The 22,467-nt window shown below is 38.0% G+C and overlaps 1 protein-coding gene across 1 annotated transcript in view; it reads right to left on the bottom strand.

The window, feature by feature from the left end:
• The window catches only part of LOC136877269 (enoyl-CoA hydratase domain-containing protein 3, mitochondrial), a 53,342-nt gene extending 32,244 nt beyond the window's left edge, over window positions 1–21,098 (bottom strand). The window contains exons 1-2 of the mRNA XM_067151178.2: window positions 20,983–21,098; window positions 3,829–3,959 (exon numbers count right to left, since the gene is read on the bottom strand). Coding sequence (XP_067007279.2) covers window positions 3,829–3,959; window positions 20,983–21,027 — 176 coding nt within the window. The 5' untranslated portion in view covers window positions 21,028–21,098. The remainder of the gene's footprint in view (window positions 1–3,828; window positions 3,960–20,982) is intronic.
• Window positions 21,099–22,467: the final 1,369 nt, after the last annotated feature.

Here is a 22,467-nt window from a genome sequence, read left to right as displayed (position 1 = left end):
CCCAACGCTATATTCCAAGGACCCGCGTACTTTCTGTTGTCTACAAATTTTTGTGCCCCTCCACTTCTGATTCCCAATCGCTGCTAGGCCTACTTGTGAAGTTCAACAAATCCTTACATATCTTTTACTGCCCGTCTAAATCTTTATCTTTCTTCTCTTACCTTTTCCAGTGTTTAGCCAGCTTTCTTCTTTTCCTACACTTCCCATATCAAGAATGAAGATCTGTACAGATTACACCCTCAATGAGTGTTAAGGTCAGCCCTCCTAATGAAGTAGGGAAGCAAAAACGAGACTGTTGGGGGCTTATTATTTATTTAGTGTATGGCATAAAATCTACATGTATATAATTGAATATATTACAATAACAAGAAAACAATTTCATATCAGGATGTCCAACCCTTCCATCTACTGCTTCTGATGGTATATGGAAATCAGCCCAGCTACCCAAGTAAGCACGTAGTTTGCAGCTGCCAATGATATGAGCGATGGTTTGCTGTAGGACACCACAGTCGCATTCCGGTGATGTTATGCAGTTCCACTTGTACAGCAAGTCGCTGCATCTTCCTGTCCGAACTCTGTTAAGAGTGACTCACTGCCTGCACAGCAGATAAAATCCACTAATAATTTGTGCACCAGAAAACACGCTGTGAACGGACAAGTCCATTGAAGATTCCCAACGGTCTTCCAAACTTTCACAGCCGTTACAGTTGTTGCGGGTCATGTCAACAGCATCACGCAAAGGTGGATGGTGTGATTTCAACCTTTGAAGATTGAGCGCAGGGATGTCTTCTTGTACCGATAGTAGGGGGTTTCTGCAGATTTTACGGTACTCTCTTAATATTTATAAAGAAACTTCATACATGTTTCATTTCTGCTTCTGATCAATTGTGACAAGACCTTTTATTTAAATTGAGAATCTTTCTACTCTAAGTAGAACTCAGGATTTTCAAGATTCCGTCATGAGTAAAATAATTAAGTGTCGTTCTAACTGTGACTCATATTTAAAGAGAAATTCTATATGTGGTTCGATCTTTGTATAACATTTCATTTATGACAAGACGTTTTCTTTATTTGAGAATCTTACAGTTCTAAGTCGAACACAATATTTTCAAAGTTCTAACTTGAGTGAAAAGGATTATACTGTGTTAAGTGACGTTCTAATCGTGATTTCAAGTTTTTGAAGTTTTATTCTCCAGATACTTTTATGGGCATCATAAGTCCCATATTAAGAGTGTTTATATGTGCGTTGATTTAATGATGATATGTATATTTACGGTTGCCTGTTTTGGCTGAAGATGATGCTCACCAGCGTCGAAACTAGTTCCAAGCAAATGTTATAACTTATTTGGTTTAATATTAGTATTGAAAAGGTGGATTTTTAATTTTACTCATCTATTACTCTCTTAAAGTGGCCGTGGCCTTAATTAAGGTACAGCCCCAGCATTTGCCTGGTGTGAAAATGGAAACCACGGAAAACCATCTTCAGGGCTGCCGACAGTGGGGTTCGAACCTACTATCTCCCGAAATCTGGATACTGGCCGCATTTAAGCGACTGCAGCTTTCGAGCTCGGTGGCAATATTCTTGTGAGCAGCGGGAGCTGAGAAGAAATTGATGTATAAAATTTGGGATTGGTGAAGAAAAAGCCACTTTATGAGATGATAATGTATGACAATGTGGAGACTGTCCTTGTTGTTTTATGATTTCATATTTGTCCTTGTCTCTTCCTTCAGTTTCTCTTTCCTCCCACACTGACCTATCATTGTGTTTATCCTAACTGTGGTCGGTAGATGACGAGTGGGTTTCGTCCCTGTTCCGTGGTCCAACAGCTCTGTACTCAGACCGGCCAACCGAGCAGAGGAGAGGTGGCCACGGCTCTACGCCTCTGCATTTGGGAGACGGGACAGGGCTGGACCTCACGGCTGGCCCCAACCGTCGGCTGTCCAGAGAATGGTTTTCCATTCTCCTGAACTAAGGCGAATGCCGGGACAGTTCGTAGTATAGGCCATGACCGCCCACCCCCCTCACCTTCTCCGCACATGTCCTTCACCGTAACAAATCTCCCGGCCTGAGAGACGGCGTAACCCTCTAAGAGGCCCGCCTCCTCCTTCAGGGGGGGGAATGAAAACATTTAGTAGTATTAGTATTTTATCTGTCTTCCTATCCAAACTCCTATTTTGCTACTTATATTAAAACAAATGCTTAAGGCAGAATGGAGAATATGTGTAGAGATCCTGCTACCTTATTTACAGAATCATCTTTACTCTAGCTTCATGGGTTATAAATGTATTGCTTCAAATGGCAGAAGCATAAAACAGGGAATTGGGTTATGATTTGCCTACCCAGACATATGCTTCTGTTATGTGCAAAAGTTATATTTTAGCTTCTGCAACCATTCCTTTCTTCGAACAGACTCCTTTACCACTACCTTCTTCATATTCTCCCTTAGTGTTTGCACCACATGCTGGCGAGTCTGTTGTTTTGATTCCATGTCGCCGCTTGACACGATCATGTTCCCAGTCAGGATGGAGAATCTTTAGATCCATGTACAGAGTATCAAGCCAACACTCCTTTGGCCATTCTACTGGCCATTTCTCATCTACTTACAAAGCAAAACTTGTCTTTGCCACTGATGCTGCTACCGGGCGAGTTGGTTGTGCGGTTAGGGGCGCACGGCTGTCAGCTTGCATCTGGGAGATAGCGGGTTCAAATCCCACTGTCGCCAGCCCTGTAGTTTTCCGTGGTTTCCCATTTTCACACCAGGCAAATGCTGGGGCTGTTCCTTAATTAAGGCCACGGCCGCTTCCTTCCCACTTTTAGGCCTTTCCTATCCCATTGTCGCCATAAGACCTAACTGTGTTGGTGCGACGTAAAGCCAATTGTAACTGATGCTGCTGCTGCTCGAAATATGTGCCTATACTACCATAGGTAGTTTTCAGTGATTGGTACCACTCCACGTCTCCAATGAACTTCTTCATTTATGACATGATCATCAAATGCCAGGCCAGGTATCCCACCGAGCATCTTCGTTTCTATGACATTAAATTGTTCTACTTTCTTTTGGCAATGGGTGAGGGTCCAGCACCAAGGCAGACTTAAGAACAGTATATAATATTTTGAGTTAAGTCAGTCTGGAATTTTCCTGTTACAGAGAATACCAGTCACAGAATGCCATGCAACTTCTTTGCCTCTACTAGATGATAAAATTTCAATTTCTTTGTGAGATTTTATCAAACAAGGAAATTTTTCTGAAGCATAATACCGAAGAAATGCTCTCAAGAGTAACTGTGGATTATAGCATAAGGGCAACCGGTCATAAAACTGGGCCATATTCATATGAGGTGCCAACCCCAGATAAATTGGAGCAAGGCTAGGAAGAAGAAGAGTTCTGAATAGTATTGTACAACAAAATTTCTAAAATGTTCACATGATTCAAAGTATGCTCTCTGAGCATGTAGATGTAACTACTCAATAAGTAAGTGGGTAAACAGTATTACTAAGGATTATTTTTCAGGTATAAGAGTGTTTCCTTTAGGATTAAAAAGAATATGAAACTTTAATACAACATTTCTTAGTTTACAGCTTTATTATTAATCTAGAAAATGTTAGCAAGTTTAAGAACTATGTTAGTGTGTAAGATTTCATATTATTTTTTAGTTATTTTATGCCTAGGGTTCTAATGACTATATTTTTAGTTAGTTCATAAATATTAGAAAGTTAAGTGATATTTTATATAATTTAAAATATGAAGTGCAGCATGCATTTGCACTTATCAGAGATATGGTCTACAGAACAGTCTCAAACCTGATGAGACAAGTTCATATACGAACCTTGTTTTTTGGCTGGTCATGACTATCTTGCGGACTCCATCACATTGAAATGTTTTAGTGAGAGGCTCATTTATAACTACACAAGATGAAAGGGAGACATTGTGTTTTGGTTTACCTCGTATCCGAGACACCTATTAAATAAAATTATGAATCTTAGGATTATAACTGTGACATTTAATAATAATAATAATAATAATAATAATAATAATAATAATAATAATAATAATAATAATAATAATAATAATAATATCTACTTAAAAGCTCCTAAATCTGAAGAGAAATAACTGATTTCAAATCATGTTTAAGTCAATCAGAGTATTATACCTATGTGCATCACTATTATTTTGTAAGTACATCCATAAATCAGTTTCTTTTACATATTAGAGATAAAAGTTTTCTTTATGCCAAACATTCTCCAGTAGATATCACAGGGAAGAACAGCCATAACAATTTAAACATTGGAGGAAAGTGAGAGGAAATATTAATAATGAAACTGTGTATTATCATTTCTTTTATAATCAACACATTGTAATGTTTTATGACTAGCAAGTGAGTGGAGCAAAATATGTACACTGTTACAATAAATACAAATTTATATGCGAACTGTACATGAGAGTTGTAAACTACAAAATTAGCACCCTGACAGAGATTACATTAAGAAAAAAATTATAGTTGTGTTATATGTTACCAAAAATTTGCAGTTTTACAAGAATCTACCACATTATGATCATAGCCAGGGAATCTCTAGTTTTATAGGGAACCAGAACTTCAGGGATGTGATTCATCATTTAAAAAAAAAAAGAAGCAAATATATTGGCTGGGATTCAAACCATGCCAGACTTGTTGCAAAGATAATGATGATATCACTGTGCTCTCGCACCCCACAAATATTGCCATAACAATACAGTAAAAGATACATTGATAAAGTTGTCTAATTAATGTATCAATTATAGGAATACATAAAAGGATAAGTACAAGGATGTATTTGAAAAGGAGACATGGACACACTTGAAAACATGAAAAGACAAAGACAATTTCCACATCTTCATACACTGCCATCTTCAAATGGATGGATCTCAAATCTTCTCAGCCCTGCCAAGCTCATTTCTGCTTCTCAGCTTCATCACGAGGGCAGGCTTCAATGCCCAAAAAAGGCCATCTTGACAGATAGTCAGTCTTAATGTAGAAAGTGTGAGAAAAGAAGAAACTCATACAAACACAGAAAAAGGAAAGAGACAAAAAGACAAAGGTGAATAGAAGTGGTAGGTAAAAGACTAGGAACACAATACCGACCAGTAATTGTGTGTATCCTTCTGTGTGTTCATATTCATGTTTCTATCCATATATAAAATCCCTATTGTGTCCAACATTCACAGCTAAAATTCACACCAGTTATAGGTCGTTGCCTCTTCTTTACAATAAAAATACAATGAACCTCTCACAATCACAAATTTTGTAATTTTTCAAGAAAATTACGTATCTGAAGCTTTGTTGTAGGTGGTTGCCAACGAGCACAGAATAACACCAAGATGTCAACATATACTGCAATGCATTCGCTGAGGCCGAGATTTGTGCCCGTTGCCATACTGGGAGCCAACGAGCATGGAATTAGAATAACACACTATAGAACACCTCGCCATCATGCTTCCAGAATTGAAGTAAATGGATGCATAAATACACAAATTCTGCATTATGATTTGAGTTTGCTGAGATGTTGAAAGGAGTTGCAACTAAAAGAAAGGTATGCACTTCGGAAAGAAATCATAAATCTACATATAAATGACGAGAAATTAAAATTACAGTCAGGTGAGCTGAAGAAGTATTGAAGTACTTAAAATGACTTCAAATGTCAGTACCAACCAATATCTGCTTTTTATTTGCAGTCACACGTGAAAGTCGCAGAACAAATGAACATAATTAGGGTTCTGAACATTCCAAAAGGTGACAAAATAATGTACGTTGGAAATGACTCTGACAATCATAGATGTAAAAGTACAACTTCCACCTACAACTACACTCAGTCTGGTTCATAAGTAAATTTTGTAATTCCTCTTATGATGCTATGCATTTGACTTGTATGCAACATGGGAAATATAATTTTTATTCTTAAGATGTATTAACATATTCACTTCAAATTTCCTGTTACATTTCACATAGTAATTTTGGCAGTCAAAGATAAGCTTACACACTAGTTTTTATATATATATGAAGTGTTCGTTCCTTTCCGTTACTTATAATGTACGTATCAATGAAATAACCCTCTCAGAAAAGAGGGCATGTAAATTAGCTCAGTCACTATGTCGTTGGATTAGTCACCAGTTAAAACCAGTGAGAGAAGCTGCCAGGCCAAGGCGGTAAAGTCATGCTCAGCTCACCTGGAAGGACGTGGGGTTTGATTCCCTGTCAGGAAGACAAAAAATGTAAGAAATGAGATTTCACTTCTGGAAGTGCATATGGTCCTGAGGTTCACTCAGCCTACACCAAAAATGAGTACCAGGTTAATTCCTGGGGGCAAAGGTAGCCGAGCACAGAGCTAACCACTCTGTCCCACCAAGTGCTGAGGTTAAGGATAGTGGAAGCCCTTACCTTTCAACCTCCAAGGACCTTCATGGCCTGTGTGGAGATGATTTTGCTTTGCTGGAACCAATGAGAAGATTCTGCTCATGTTAAATGGAAGGAGAAAATCTGAGTACCGGTATGTCCTACAGTGCACAAAATTGTGAAATACTGTGAAGATGCATGATAATTTGTAGTGATTTTAGATAATGCAGCCCAGATCTATCTCTGGTGTGATATAATGCTTACAATGTTTTGTATCTCCTGGTATGGCCTAGAGCAAACTCTTTACCTTCATAGATCTGTCTTAGTCTTATCTTTGGCTTTGACAACATGTAAGTGTTGCTGGTAATGCCATTCTTTATGCAGACAGTTCCTGTGGTGAATGATGAGAAGGTGTCACTCATAGAGTTATCTGGTTAATGCATTTCATTAGGCTTAACACCTGGTTCCATGGCTGAGTGGTCAGAGTATTGGCCTTTAGTCCTCAGGGCCCTGGGTTTCATACCTGGTCAGGTTGAGGGATTCTAATGAAAAAAAAAAAAAAAACCCAACTCAACAACCTGTTAATTACCTTGGCTCAGGGAATGGGTGTTTGAGCTATCTCCAACATTCCTGCAACTCACACACTACAAACTAACATGTAGTAGTAGTCTTGAAAGACTGAAGGGCAATAGCATCCTCTGGCATGGTGAGGGAAAAGCAACAGAAAACTACTTCACTCCTCTTTTCCCTAGTAGGTCTCATCATATCGACCCCTAAGTTACAACAGTTGAAGGTGGAGCTGTTGAGGATCCAATCAGCCTTTCACCTGAGGACTTCACATCAAAAGACAATGATGCCAATTCAGGTTCTCAAATTTGATGACCTTGATTCTGGTTATTTTAGACTGGGTGGTATGTGCACCACTTGTATGATTCCTCTAAACTCCATAGCTAAAGAAAGGTAGCATAGCAGCAAATAGTGTTGTCATAAAAAAAAAAAAAAAAAAAAAAAAAAAAAAAAGTTTGTGCAACAAACCACAAGTATTGATTAAAGCTAGAGTATCTACAAAGACAAACATATTTCACAATAATCAGAAATATACACAAAAGTGGATTTTTCTCTTTTCATGCCCCATAAAAGTAACTACTACAATTTACTCTCTATTAAAAATAAACTGGCAAGAGAAAATCTTTTTTCAAGAAAGGAGAAAAATGATATACTGAGTGGCTCATATAAAGTGTTACAAGCAAATATCTCTTATATGAACAGATAAAACTGAATGCTTTGTCTTCCTTAGGTTACTGGTGGAAGGGGCCTTCCAAACTGTGATATGGGCAATATTTTTCCAGGGACCATTACGAGGCACCAGGGGGCATGGGGCAACTTCAGAATTTTAAATGGAACCATTACAAAATAATACTCTAGTTCCCCTCAATAAACTAAGCAACTTCTATTAAAAACTTTTTTCTAAATGAATTACTGAGCAGTTATAGGGTGTTTTCATTGAAGTATACATTAGCAGAAAAGAGTACTAAATGAATAAGTAAATCAATAAATACCCAGGTAATAACTTCACATTATTTCATTAAATGCCCAAAGTAGCCTCCATTAACATCTAAACAATCGGTGATTCTTTTCGAAAGTAACTAATTATAACATCCATCAATGCCATTCGTAGATGTGTATTTCCCTACACACACCAACAGATATCTCCACGCAGATTCTCACCATCACCCTGCCCAGAAACATGGTATCCTTACAACTCTAACTACCAGGGCAGGAGGATTTGTGAAGTGTCAGCTCTACAAGAGGAAATTAACATCTTGAGAACCAGCTTTGAGAGCAACAGTTACTGCAAAGCTTTGATCTCTACGGTTCTGAAATTGACATATAATCGGATGTCTATTAAGAAAAAAGATGTAAAAGGAACTGCTTACCTACCTTACATACATAACATGACGGATCTTATTGCCTAAATCTACATTAGGTACCATGTAAGAACTGTTTTTGGAACATCAATTAAGATTAGACAACTCCCGCGACCAACTAAGGACAGTTTGCCTAAATTGCAAAAACCTGGTATCTACAGAGTTCTCTGTACTTGTGGCAAGGTTTATATTGGGCAGACTTCACAAGAATGATATGTACTCACATCAAAGAACATACCAGGTGTATCAGACTACACCAACCTGATAAATCAGCTGTTGCTGATTATGCCTTAACATCTGGTCATGATGTCATGTTCCAAGGAGTGGATGTTCTTGCCTGTATAAAACAATATCGCCCTAGAATCATCAAGGAGATGGTTGAAATATGTAAACACCAGATAATTTCAACCGTGATATGGGCTACAACCTTACTGAATCATGGCTACCTATTATCAGAATTATTAGAAAATGATGCTTTACTGTTGCCAATCTATTAAAGAAAACTATTTAAAATAGTTTATGTTGGATCCACCTTGTCAATACACTTTTATCCCTCCAAGTGGCAAGCGCCTGATATCAGGCGTTTTATGCGTTTGCCCAGTGGCAACGCCTGATATTAGGCGTTTTGACATGCTCTTTATTTTATTTCGATAATCTTATTATTATTCATCGAAATGTGCTAATTACGAATCAATTGAAGGAGAAATGTTCGGCCATAATCATGAAATAGTTTGTATAATAACATCTTACACTAATCTAGTGTAAATCGTTGCCAAAGTAGCGTCATAATTCCGCTGTCTTGTGCTAGCTGCTACATACTCAGCGGCCGGCCACACGAATGTCTCAGCTGAGCCAGCTATATTTAGTCGCCAGCTTTCCTTCTGATATCTATCTGAAGTGTTGATATGCATTCATCTCAGCAATACTGAATCATTTCCTCACAGGAACAGTGAATAAATCTTCAAAGGGACTGTCTCAGATTGTTTTAGGTACAAAACTTGAACCTAGGCAAATCGTTTACTTTAGGCAAGGTGACGTTCTACTGGTTGCTTATAAAGAGACGAAAACAAGGAAACCAGTTTATTGTCTCACAACGGGATGTTACACTGAGGGAAATGAGGGGTTGAAACCACTACTGATTCATAAGTACAATAACTTCATGGGAGGTGTAGATAATAAAGGTAAGTGCATTTTCCATGCCACTTGTTCCAGACCCACTAGAAGGTACTGGAAGCAGTTTTTTCAAATCTTCTAGATATGACATTATTTGACACATACGTCCTGTACATAAAGAACACTGATAAGCCTTTAGCAAGATGAGACTTCATGATCACTATAGTTAGGGGATTGCTAAATGAATAGTCCCCAATTCCAGTTGAGAGGCCAACAGGTCATGCAGGAGGCCTCTCTCATGCTCTCAAAATATTGCCACAGAATAACAATCGCCTATGTGTTGTGTGCTTGAAAGTAAAGAAGAAGAAGAAGGAGAAGTCTACATTCTGGTGTCGAGGATGTAATGGTGGTATTCACCAGGGGTGTTATAAACTAGTGCACTTCTGGAGGCCTCACAATTATGGAGTAAAAAGAAAGACCCACCCAAGTGACTCTGAGTGTAATGTACAAGTGGTAGCATACAATTGTTGTATACATTGTTGTATAATTTTTCCAGCTAAGAACAGTATTATAAACTATATACTGGTACGCACCTATTTACTACGAACTGGTGCTTCTTTTGTATATGTCATTTTTTAAATTTACCTAAATATAAACATTTTATATATAGCAAAACTTTTGCAAAAATAAATAATATAAACAAATTCAACATATTTTTGGTCTTACACTTTGTGGATGATAAATAACAGCTTTAGTATCATCATCATCTTATTCCTTGTACTTTTGAGGATAAAAGGGTGTGCTGTTTATGTATGTATAACAAGTCAACGAATTTTAATACAATTTATACTAAGAGTCTGCAACACCGGTAAAATATCGCTGCCATTACAGGATAAATGACCGCCACTTCGAGGGTTAATGATTGAAATTATTTATTTTATCATACATGTTTAAGAAAAAACATCCATTCTCTTCATCAGTGATGTATAATGTAATTTTGTGTGGCTATTCCTAGCCGAGTGTAGCCTTTGTAAGGCAGACCCTCCGATGAGGGTGGGCGGCATCTGCCATGTGTAGGTAACTGCGTGTTATTGTGGTGGAGGATAGTGTTATGTGTGGTGTGTGAGTTGCAGGCATGTTGGGGACAGCACAAACACCTAGCCTCCGGGCCACTGGAATTAACCAATGAAGGTTAAAATCCAAGACCTGACCGGGAATCGAACCCGGGACCCTCTGAACCGAAGGCCAGTACGCTGACCATTCAGCCAACGAGTCGGACATCAGTGATGGCAATTCAAGGAATAAAACAATATAAGTTTGCATAGGTTCCCTATGGGAATCAACATCTATATCATCGGATGGCCAGGCAGGCATCAATTTTTGGTAATGAGATAAAGTCTCTCATAGTGCATTGGCACTGCCGGTGGCTCCAAGTAGCCTACACAGTAGCCTCCACAGTATGCACTAGGCATGCATCTTGGTGGGTGTGCTATTTACCAACTGATGAACCCACCTTAACACACTGGGGTGAAACGCTGACAACCAGGAATGAGTTAGCTGGAAAATTGATTATGTCCAATAATGGACCATTTATATTGGTATTATAAATTTACTCATTCAAGACAAATATTTCAGGTTCTCTATGGGAATCAACTTCTATATATCATCGGATGGCCAGGCAGGCATCAATTTTTGGTAATGAGATAAAGTCTCTGATAGTGCATTGGCATTGCTGGTGACGCCAAGTAGCCTACACAGTGGCTTCCACGGTATGCACTAGCCACGTGTCTTGGTGGGTGTGCTATTTACCAACTGATGAGCCCAACTTAGCACACTGGGACAAAACGCTGGCAACCAGGAATGAGTTAGCTGGAAAATTTATAATGTCCAATAATGGACCATTTATATCGGTATAATAAATTTACTCATTCAGGACAAATATTTCAGGTTCCCTACGGGAATCAACATCTATATCAACATACCACATAGTCGAGCATGTTGTCTCCTTACTTCCAAGTCTTCTCAGCCTGAAGTTTGCAACATTTTAGTAACACTACTCCTTTGTCGGAAATCATCGAGAACAAATCATGCTGCTTTCCTTTGAATTTTTTTTCAGTTCTCGCATCAAGTAGCCCTGGTGAGGGTCCCATACACTGGAGAACTGCAGTCTTACCAGAGACTTATATGCCCTCTCCTTTACATCCTTACTATAACCCCTAATTACTTTCATAACCATGTGAAAAGATCTGTAACCTTTCTTAACTACTTTGTTAATATGATTACCCCAATGAAGATCATTCCTTATATTAACACCTAGGTACTTACATTGTTCCCCATGAGGTACTCTCACCCCATCAACACAATAATGAAAACTGAGAGGACTTTTCCTCTTGGTGAAACTTACAACTTGACTTTTCATCCCATTTACAATCATACCATTGTCTGCTGTCCATCTCACTACATTGTTTAAGTCCCCCTGCAGTCGCTCACAGTCCTGCGGGGGGCCGATGACCTTCGATGTTAGGCCCCTTTAAACAACAAGCATCATCATCATCATCACAGTCCTGCAACTCATTTACGACTCTATACAGTATGACAATCTGAAAATATCCTTATCTGTGATTCCAGATCTTTACTGATTTCATTATATATAAGAAAACATAAAGGAAAATGGCAATATGATTCAGCAGTAATTGTGCCTTAAAAGAAGTACAGACTGATGACAACATTATCAAGAATCCCACACCAAACATTCAGTGACGCTAAAAAGTCACGTTTCTCATCCTTTTGGGATTTTCAGGTGCCGAATAATGCATATTAACATGTCCAGTATTTGAGAATGTTGCCAAAAATGAATCATTTTCTGCAATAGCTTTAAGTACAGCAAAAAACGATCAGCAGATCAGGATGGTAGAAGATCTAGATCTGATAAGAGACAGTCACACAGCATGGAGACTACTGAAGCGCCTTAACAACAATACTATGAAGACCACTGAACATGCTAACATCAACGCAAACCAAATTGCATATCAGTTATTCCTGAGTGGAAAGGCAACCTATAAAGCCACAACACCCAAAATACAAACAGAACGCATGGAAGAAAAACTATCTCAATGTACCCTTCAATACGATGGAATTGGACAAGGCTGTTAAAGAACGTAAAAACAGTAACTCAACAGGCCTGGACGACACATGATCAGAACGGATTAAGCATTTTGGACCAAAAACCAAAGAATGGGTTCTACAGCTCTTCAATAACAGTGTCACAACTAAAGGCATGGAGAAAGAGCAGAGTAATTGCCTTACTGAAACCTGCCAAAGAAGGGAACCATACAAAAGATTTCAGACCTATAGCACTTCTGTATCACCTTTACAAATTACCGGAAAGAATGATTCTAAATCACATTCTATCTATGATTGATCCATTACTTATACCACAGCAAGCCAGGTTCTGTCCTGGCAAAAGCTGCATTGGACAACTTCTGAATCTCACACAGTTTATACAGGACGGTTCTGAATCCTGCAAGATCACAGATGGATTTATTGGCACCATATGATACTGTCTGATATTTAAAGGCCTGGGTTTATTCTGTGCATCATGGGAAAGATATCTGCAACATATTAATTCATGAAAAATTTTGCACTTTTCCAATAATGTCTTTATACACTCAACAATAAACTTCTGTCAAGAAATCAGCACGAGCTTCACTATAGTGAATATAGCAAAAACTGAACCTATTCGAGACAAAAAGCATGACAATTATAAAATTAAGGAAAGATCCACCTATTCAATACACATTGTTAACTGATGATTCCAGAATCAACTGTATTAGAATTTTACCAGCAAAGACTGTGAATATTATTATTTTATTCCATCTATATATATAAAATAAGAGTTTTGTCTGTACATTGCTCAGAATTTAAAAAGGATGGTATTTCTGTATCAGTCGTGTCCACAGTAACAAGGAAATGCACTTTTTACTTTTCCGTAATTTCTGTCTGTCTGTATGTATGTATGTACACGCATCAAGAGAAAACGGCTGAAAAGAATTTAATGAAAATCGGTATGCAAAGTCAGGGAGTAAGTTGCTACAATCTAGGCCATAAATAATTTTGTTAACGCTCAATGAAATGGTAGTTTAGGGGACGGCCTAAATTTTAATTCACCAGTATTTACGTTGTCAGTGGTTGTACCTTAATGAAAATCGGCATGCAAAGTTGGGGAATAAGTCGCTACAATCTAGGCCATAAATAATTTGATTCACACCTAGTGAAACGGTAGTTTAGGGGAAGGTCTAAAATTTAATTCTCAAATATTTGTTATTAATGGTCGTATCTTAACAAAACTCGGCAGGTGAAGTTGGAGAATAAGTCGCTACAATCTAGGCCATAAATAATTGAATTCACACTGAGAAAAAATAGTTTAGGGGAAGGCCTAAAATGGAATTCCCAAATATTTATGTTATTAGTGGACCTATCTTAATGAAAATCGGTATGCAAAGTCAGAGAATAAGTCCCTATAATTTAGGCCATAAATCATTTTATTCACGTGAAGTGAAATGGTAGTTTAGGGGACGGCCAAAAATTTAATTCCAAAATAATTATGTTATTAGTTATAAGTTAGTATTAAATTTCTGATCATTTATGACTTATACATTGTTACCGTACCAGCTATGATCACAGAGATATTCATGAATTTGGATTTTTGTTACTAAATCCATATCAGCGCTGAGTCCCGAGAAAATGGGTAAGCAGGATTTAATGAAAATCGATATGTAAAGTCGGAGAATGAGGAACTACAGTCTACGCTATAAATAATTTTATAAGACGCCTTACTATCACAGAGTCGAAAGAAAACTAAATGTGAAGGCCCACAATATAGAAAGCTCATAAAATTTATCAACAATAACATTACATTGACCATTGTTTGTTGTGATGTGCTTTGTGCTTTCTGTTGCCACTCATCTCCGATAGATAGGATTACTGCTGTGTACCGAGTATTTTTTAAAATTTGCCTTAAGTCGCACTGACACAGATAGGTCTCATGGCGATGATGGGCTAAGAAAGGGCTAGGAGTGTGAAGGAAGCGGCCTTGGCCTTAATTAAGGTACAGCCCCAGCATTTTCCTCATGTGAAAATGGGAAACCACGGAAACCACCTTCAGGGCTGCCGACAGTGGGGTTCGAATCCACTATCTCCGAGTTGCAAGCTCAAAGCTGCGTGCCCCTAACCACACGGCCAACTCGCCCGGTTGTACCGAGTGTAACAGTCTGCCTGAATATTGGTGGAAAATAGCTGGGGAGTTAGATAACTTTCTTCTTTAGCATTCCATTCCTCTGGTTCATAAATTTTCTGATACTACTGGTACATAACACACTGGTTCATCATAGCATTCGAGCTATTCAATCTCCACTCTGAGGCACTGATTGGAATGAGCAATGTGGAGATTTAACAGAATAATGGCAGATGAGTGTTCACGGCTGTCTACGGCCTGGTCATTCCAGTTCTGGAACTTTGGACTGTGAGATCGGCACCGTAGTACTATTTGTTAAAAGTGAGAAATGTGCGGTTTTTCATTTGATTGAGTATTTTATATGATAACATTGCTTTTAATCGCTACTTTCCTACTGATGTTTCTGTAATGACCCATGTTGACTTCAGTTACAAAAGCCACAAAGTCAGTCTTTCTGAGAATCCTGTAGCGAAGCATGGGTACATCAGCTAGTAAATCTATATAACAGTCCACAGACTTGAGTTTTAAAGCGTTTATTTTAAATGTATAGGCCTATGTGTTTTGTATAGGCCCTAGTTATCATATGACTTTAGGTCATTATGGCCGAAGATGACCTTTAGCAGGTCGAAACTAGTCCCATGATGTTTTACTGTTAATATAACTTACATCAATTAATAATGTGTATTGAATAGGTGGATCTTTCCTTAAATTGTGATTGCTTGTCAATATGGATCATCATGAAATTCATAACTTACAAAACAAAGGGAGAAATTGAGGCTATCTTGGAATATGAACTAATGCATATGAATTAAAATTTCCTTAGATGAAGCCAGATATGTGTAGATGTAGGTGGAAGACATTTTCAATATATTCTGTGACAAGGTGAGAAATTATTTTACTTTGATTATGCATTATTATGTGTGCTTGTTATTTACATGCGATTCTACTACAAATTTATTCGTCTGCGACTTCAAGTTATTTTTGATCTTCGTATATTAGTTGATAGTGTTGTGACTTTGTGCATGACAGAATGTGGTGTCGTGCCTATCAGAGTGTGAAACTGACCTCCAATATTCATAAACATTGTACATGTTTTTACGGCTGATGATGACCTTGACTAAGGTCGAAACCGGTCCCATTTAAATAGGAATGTGATTACTGCATTTCTTTCTTTTAAGTATTGAATAGGTTGAACCTCCTTTTCAAATATTTAATTTTTAACTCCCAGCCCCAAGCTCGGCGAGCTGCCATGTGCTCATCTGACCTTCAGCTCGCCCACCTACCCGGCTGGCCCCACTTTGAGTGAAAGACCCTGTAGAAGCAAAAGTACAAGCTCTCATCCATCTCTGTAATCGGCTTGATGTTAAGTGTCCGAGGAACCATAACTAATTTTTTTGTCAACTTTTTTTTTTTTTTTTTGCTATTTGCTTTACGTCGCACCAACACAGATATGTCTTATGGCGACGATGGGATAGGAAAGGCCTAGGAACTGGAAGGAAGCGGCCGTGGCCTTAATTAAGGTACAGCTCCGGCATTTGCCTGGTGTGAAAATGGAAAACCACGGAAAACCATCTTCAGGGCCGCCGACAGTGGGGCTCGAACCAACTATCTTCTGATTACTGGATACTGGCCGCACGTAAGCGACTGCAGCTATCGAGCTTGGTTTGTCAACTTTTGCAATACCTTTGCACTGAATAGAGATTTCATCTTTAACATCACCACTACTACTCTCAAGAATTCCATGATGATCTTCAAGAACCATGCTTGTGGAACTCACATAAATGTTTGAAGTGCCTCATTCTTTTGCCTACTCTTATATAACTTATCGTATAGGGCTAATCCGTTTACCTATATTTATTATAGAAATTCAGACTCTCTTCTTTTGCAGGAGGGGGGGGGTGAGGGGGGGAAGGTAATTGTACTATAAATAATAAATTGGCTGAGGTCTTCAATTTGATAAATGACAGTGGATTTTAAAGGTTCATCGTCCCTCTTCTCCAAATAAGCAGGTTTTTCATTGACTCCCAAGGGCAACACAGTGAATAGAGAGTAAAGAAACAGGATGTGTATTGGTTCCAATACATCAAGATATATACTAATGACTGGCCAGTAAGTCCAAATACCAGAAGTTTTTTGTGTGCTGATGACCTTGCCCTGGCCATACAAAGCACTAAATTTGAAATGGTGGAAATAAATCTCACTATTGCCCTCAAAAAAACTTATCCAGCTATTATGCAAACCAGTTTAGACCCACTCCTGCATAGACACAAGTTTGTAGCTTTCATTTGTAAAACAAACAAGCACATCAGAAGCTGAAAGTCACGTGGTCAGGTATCAGCTACAGTTCTATGTCACTCCAAAATATTTGGGAGTAGCCCTTGACAGAACTTTCACTTACAAGAAGCACTGTATGAACCGTAAACAGAAAGTCTCCACTGAACCACAATACCTGAATTTTGTGGTTTTTGTTAATTGTTCATAACCAATGCTGAGCGTGTAAGCAGTTGTCATCTTCTTCTTCTTCTAGGGTGTTTGAAGATCAACACAGTTACTGCATCCATGCAGAGAATATATAGTAGTGGTGAGAGGGTTCAGCCTTGGTGGACTCCTATGCTGGTAGCAAAGGGTGCCGAAACAAACAGCGCTGTTGACATTACAACAAAATTTTTGTCCATTCGATGTAGGTTTCAGGGAAAACATAAAAGCACATTGCATGCCATATGAGACTGTGAGATACCCTGTCGAATGCCTTTTCCAAGTCTAAAAAGACTAGTGAACAGTCTTGTTTTTTACACTATGTCATTCCAGGAATAAGCAAATTGCACGGATAGCATTTGTCATACCATTTCCTTTAACAAACGTGCACCGGTTTGGCATGATGGAAACAATACTACAAAGCCAAGCTGTGAGAACTTTTTCAAAGCACCATTGTAATTTTGGATTTTAGATGTTTTAAATATTATTTTATCTACAGTGAGTGTGGACAGAAAAAAATGGGATAGTTATATGTGAGAAGCTCACTTCAGATAGTATGAACATGTCATGAGAACAAACGATGGATCAGTTACCAAGACAGCTGTCCAGTACAAGTGAGGAGAAAACTGACTACGCGGCCGTCCCAAGAAACGATAGCTTGATTGTCTGAAGGAAGACATAAAGATCGTGGGTGTCAGACCTAATGATGCACTTAACAGGACCAAATGGAGAATGCCAGCTTGATAGCTGCAGTCGCTTAAGTGCGGCCAATATCCAGTAATCGGGAGATAGTGCATTCGAACACCACTGTCGGCAGCCCTGAAGATGATTTTCCGTGGTTTCCCATTTTCACTCCAGGCAAATGCTGGGGCTGTACCTTAATTAAGGCCACGGCCGCTTCCTTCCCATTCCTAGGCCATTACTATCCCATCGTCGCCATAAGACATAACTGTGTCGGTGCGAAAAATGCTAGGAAAGAGAAGAAGAAGAGGACTGGCACTAAAAATGGGAAGTTTGGTCACCCCAGTGTACAGCCCAAGATGATTGCTGCCCAACAAAATGGCCTAGATACATTGGTGTGCTGAGTGACATCATCTTCAGCATATGGCCAGGTTTCTTTACTGGGTCCACTGCCTCTTATATTAGCTTCAATAATTTTTGAATTGTAATGAAAACCATGTAAGAAATGGAACTTAGGGAATATGAATAAGATAAGAGAAAGTCGAAACCAAGCAAGTAAAAAGATAGACGTTTACAGATGTACATTTTGAAGTAGTGGGGACTCTTTTCTTGACCAGATTACGGAGGAAACAATCAGAAAATAAATATCAAAATGTAGTTTCTTGACCCATAGCCTAATCAAACTTCATGCATTTTCAATGATTATTCAAAAGCTTTTGACACGATCGACAGAACTATCTTGCTAGAGAAATTACAGAAGTTTACTGGACCAAGTTTCCACCTTCTTCTACTCATCAACAACTGGATTGACATCAATGATGGCATCGTCAGATCAAGAATTTTGCAACCTACTGGTGTACTTCAAGGTGATCCTCTCAGTTTACTACTTTCCATCATTGCCACAGAAGATATTACAGAATCTGTAGAAGATATTAGAATCATTCCATATTGACGGTTTTCACTTTACAAAGGTGAAAAAAAGCATGTATCCTCCTAATTCAATACATCATACATTCCATCATTAGACGGAGTAATCAAATTCAAACATGTTTTGGCTCGTTTGAGCCATCTTCACTTTACAATGGCGAAAAATGAAAGTATCCTCCTATTCAATACGGAATGATTCTAATATCTTGTAATGAGCCATCTTCAGTGAAAAAAAAGGGGGGGTTCAATAATTTACATAATACAAGCTAAAAAATGCCAAAAAGCATAATGAAGGAACAAGTGAAAAAACCAAAACCAATATTTTGTAAATTAAGAGGTTCGCAACATCACTATGTGCACTTATTGTTAATTTCCATCTGTATCATTGGTTTTCATTTCTTTTCTTCTTATGTTAACACAGTTTTTTCATTTCAATTATGTTTTGTATTAACCCCTGTTTTCACTGATTTTTGTTGCAGGGAGTTGTTGTTTGCTCCACATGATGATGTAAATATGGTATATTGTGTTAATTTTGTTTCCGTCTAGGCTCTCTTTTGTTTTTCATGTGTTCCTTCATTATGTTTTTTGGCATTTTTTAGCTTGTATTATGTAAATTATTTCAACCCCCACTTTTTTTTTTTCACTGAAGATGGCTCAAACGAGCACCGAGCTCGATAGCTGCAGTCGTTTAAGTGCGGCCAGTATCCAGTAATCGTGAGATAGTGCATTCGAACCCCACCGTCGGCAGCCCTGAAGATGGTTTTCCATGCTAGGGCTGTACCTTAATTAAGGCCACGGCCGCTTCCTTCCCATTCCTAGGCCATTACTATCCCATCGTCGCCATAAGACATAACTGTGTCGGTGCAACGTAAAGAAAAAAAAAAAACTAGCTCAATCGAGCCGAAACATGTTTGAATTTGATTACTCCGTCTAATGATGGAATATATGATGTGTTGAATTAGGAGGATACACTCATTTTTTCACCTTTGTAAAGAGAATCTGTAGAGTCAAAAAAGGTCAAACTACTCAGGTATGCTGATGATATGGCCTTTCATAACATCCCTTTGGAGACAGTTTATAAACTAGCTTTAATCTTGTGATTAATTGGGCTGAAGAAACTAAGCTGAGATTAAATAAAGATAAAACTGTCTCTATGACCTTCAGAAAAGGAGGTAAACGGGAAGCTTCCTACCTTGGTGACTGCCAGCTGAAATCAGTATCAAATTTTCTATATTTGGGCGTTACTTTTCAGACACCTGGAAATCATTTTTCTCTCCTTGTTCGAGAAACATTAAACGCTGATTCCAAAGCAATTAACTTCTTGATATTAAACTTCTAAGCAGCCTGTCCCTCAAGACAGCTATAGAATTATTTCATTTGAAAACCAGTTCAACAATGACCTACAGACTGGAAAATATAACTAAAATGCATGTATGTGATTATGTACTGTACGTAGTGGTTAAGTGTAAGAGAAGGCCGTGAGCCCTAACTTCGCCACATACAAAGGCATAAAATAAATAAATAAATAGATAATTTGAAATCATCCTTTCTAAGAAAGAATGTTCAGTCTAAGTGTTGTTTATGTGTTAGTGAGAGCCATATTATGTAGAAGAGATTTTTTTTTTTTTATTTTACTTTTTTTACAATCTGCTTTATATCACACTGACACAGATACGTCTTTTGGCAACGATGGAATAGGGGAGGGCTATGAGAGGGAAGGAAGCGGCCGTGGTGTTATAGAATGCACACAAGGAGGTTATGAACCGAGACACTTAATGACTAGGTGTGCTGTCCATGGGTTTCATTATAAATTGTGTAAAGTGTTTCCAGGAACCTTGCATTGATTGTAAGTGCTGGAGATGTGGTGAACTATGAAAGAGATACAATGTACTAAAGTGCAAATTGAGGACAGAATCACTAAGGTTTTCCCGTACGGAAGTTTAATACCTTGTATCCATGTACACTGCGTGCAATTTAAGATTTATTTAAAAGGAGTTTATTGTAAAAATGTCAAAGAACCCATATAAGCTACTTGACCTTTCAAATAGGCCTACATGGTAATCAGAGGCAGTCTAGAACATAGGATAATTTAAGAATGCAATGTACAAAGTGATGAAATATGAGTAAAATATGTGTCGTACTTATTATATAAGAGCTGGATGATAAGCACAGTGGTAGAATACATACATCCATAAGCAAATTACAACAAAAAAAGCTAAAAATCCATATATTTTTGTTGGTAAATGTAATACCTACGTGTTTTCCCACTGCCATGGACATACGTGTTGCGACAGTAGACATTATAGAGCAATGATTCTCTTATCTGCAATTACAATTTATCAAAATATCCTACCCTAACCATCACTTCTTCCGATCGCACCTCTACTGTCAATTGTTACCACGCCAAATATCCGTTGTCATAGCAACATGGAATGTCCGGGGCATAACAACCAATGGGCGTGTAGACTCGGGTTGCTCAGAGCAACGAAAAATGGCAGAGACAGAAGGTAGGTAAACACACATGAACGACACTATTAGTCGATATTTAATTTACTCGTTAGATTTACTAGTAGCTTGAACGTTTATTGAATATCATTTTACTGAGAAAATTTTATTTGACGTATTTCATGAATTTAATGTTTTTTCTCTTAGGAAGAGATATCTAGGCTTTCAGATGTTTTACTACTTACGGGCGAAGCGAATTTGTTGATAGAATCGTTGACAGAATAACTTAATACAGTATCCATGAATGTATTGAAAATGCTCAGCGTGTCACGGCCAGTGTCATTATCCTGAAGTCTTGTATTCTGACTGAAAAGTTTAATCAATAATGATGGCAGTTACCTTTGGGAAAACCCACATTAATTTCGTATGTCAATGGCAACTAAATAAGGAAACTCGTATTTTATGCGCACAGAATAATTGGTTTGTTTGTTCGTGGGCGATGTTCTCGTACGCAACGTTCTAGGAAATTGACGAGTCTAATTCCGGAATTAAAAACAAAATGGATTGAGATCAAATTCAGTCTTGTAAATAAATACTATTGTGAGGCCTGTATGTTCCCTTGTTATTCAGACAGGTCAGAAACTATAAACAGACACTAAACAATTTATATGTGAGCTTCTCGAATATCGGTAATTATAGGTTGTAATGTGTCAGAAGTTTATAAAGATACAAATAACTAATACCAGTACTATAGTAGGTCTAGTTAAATTCTATAGTTACTTCCTTCAAAAGTAATTATTTTATACATCCAGTACATTAATAAAATTAGAAAAAAATGTTTGAAATTAAAATAAGAGGTTTCTTGAATAATATGGAATTTGTTGTCGCTTCTGTTTAAGACTTGTATGTTGCAGAATGTTATCCGTATTTTCATTTTAAACTAATTTACGTAGGTGGTTTGAAAAGTTCTCGGAATGTACTGGAATTAAGTATCTTACCTTGGTGGAACTGCTTTTATTTTTCAACATAGTCTCCCTGTAGACTAATGCATTTGGTCCAGCGATGTTCCAGTGCCTTGATCCCATCTCGAAAATGAGATTCCTCCAGGCCTGCAAAATACCTCTCCAATTCGGCTGTCAGTTCTTCCCTTGTAGAAAATCTCCGTCCACCGAGGAAAATTTTCAGTTTGAGGAATAGATGAAAGTCTGATGGTGCCAAATCGGGTGAATAAGGTGGATGTGGCAACAATTCGTACCTCAGTTCATGAAGTTTTGCCATGGCAACAACACTTGTGTG

Source organism: Anabrus simplex, chromosome 7 (assembly GCF_040414725.1).
Source record: "Anabrus simplex isolate iqAnaSimp1 chromosome 7, ASM4041472v1, whole genome shotgun sequence".
NCBI classification, from domain to species: domain Eukaryota; kingdom Metazoa; phylum Arthropoda; class Insecta; order Orthoptera; family Tettigoniidae; genus Anabrus; species Anabrus simplex.
This window is presented reverse-complemented; position numbering and strand designations above follow the sequence as displayed.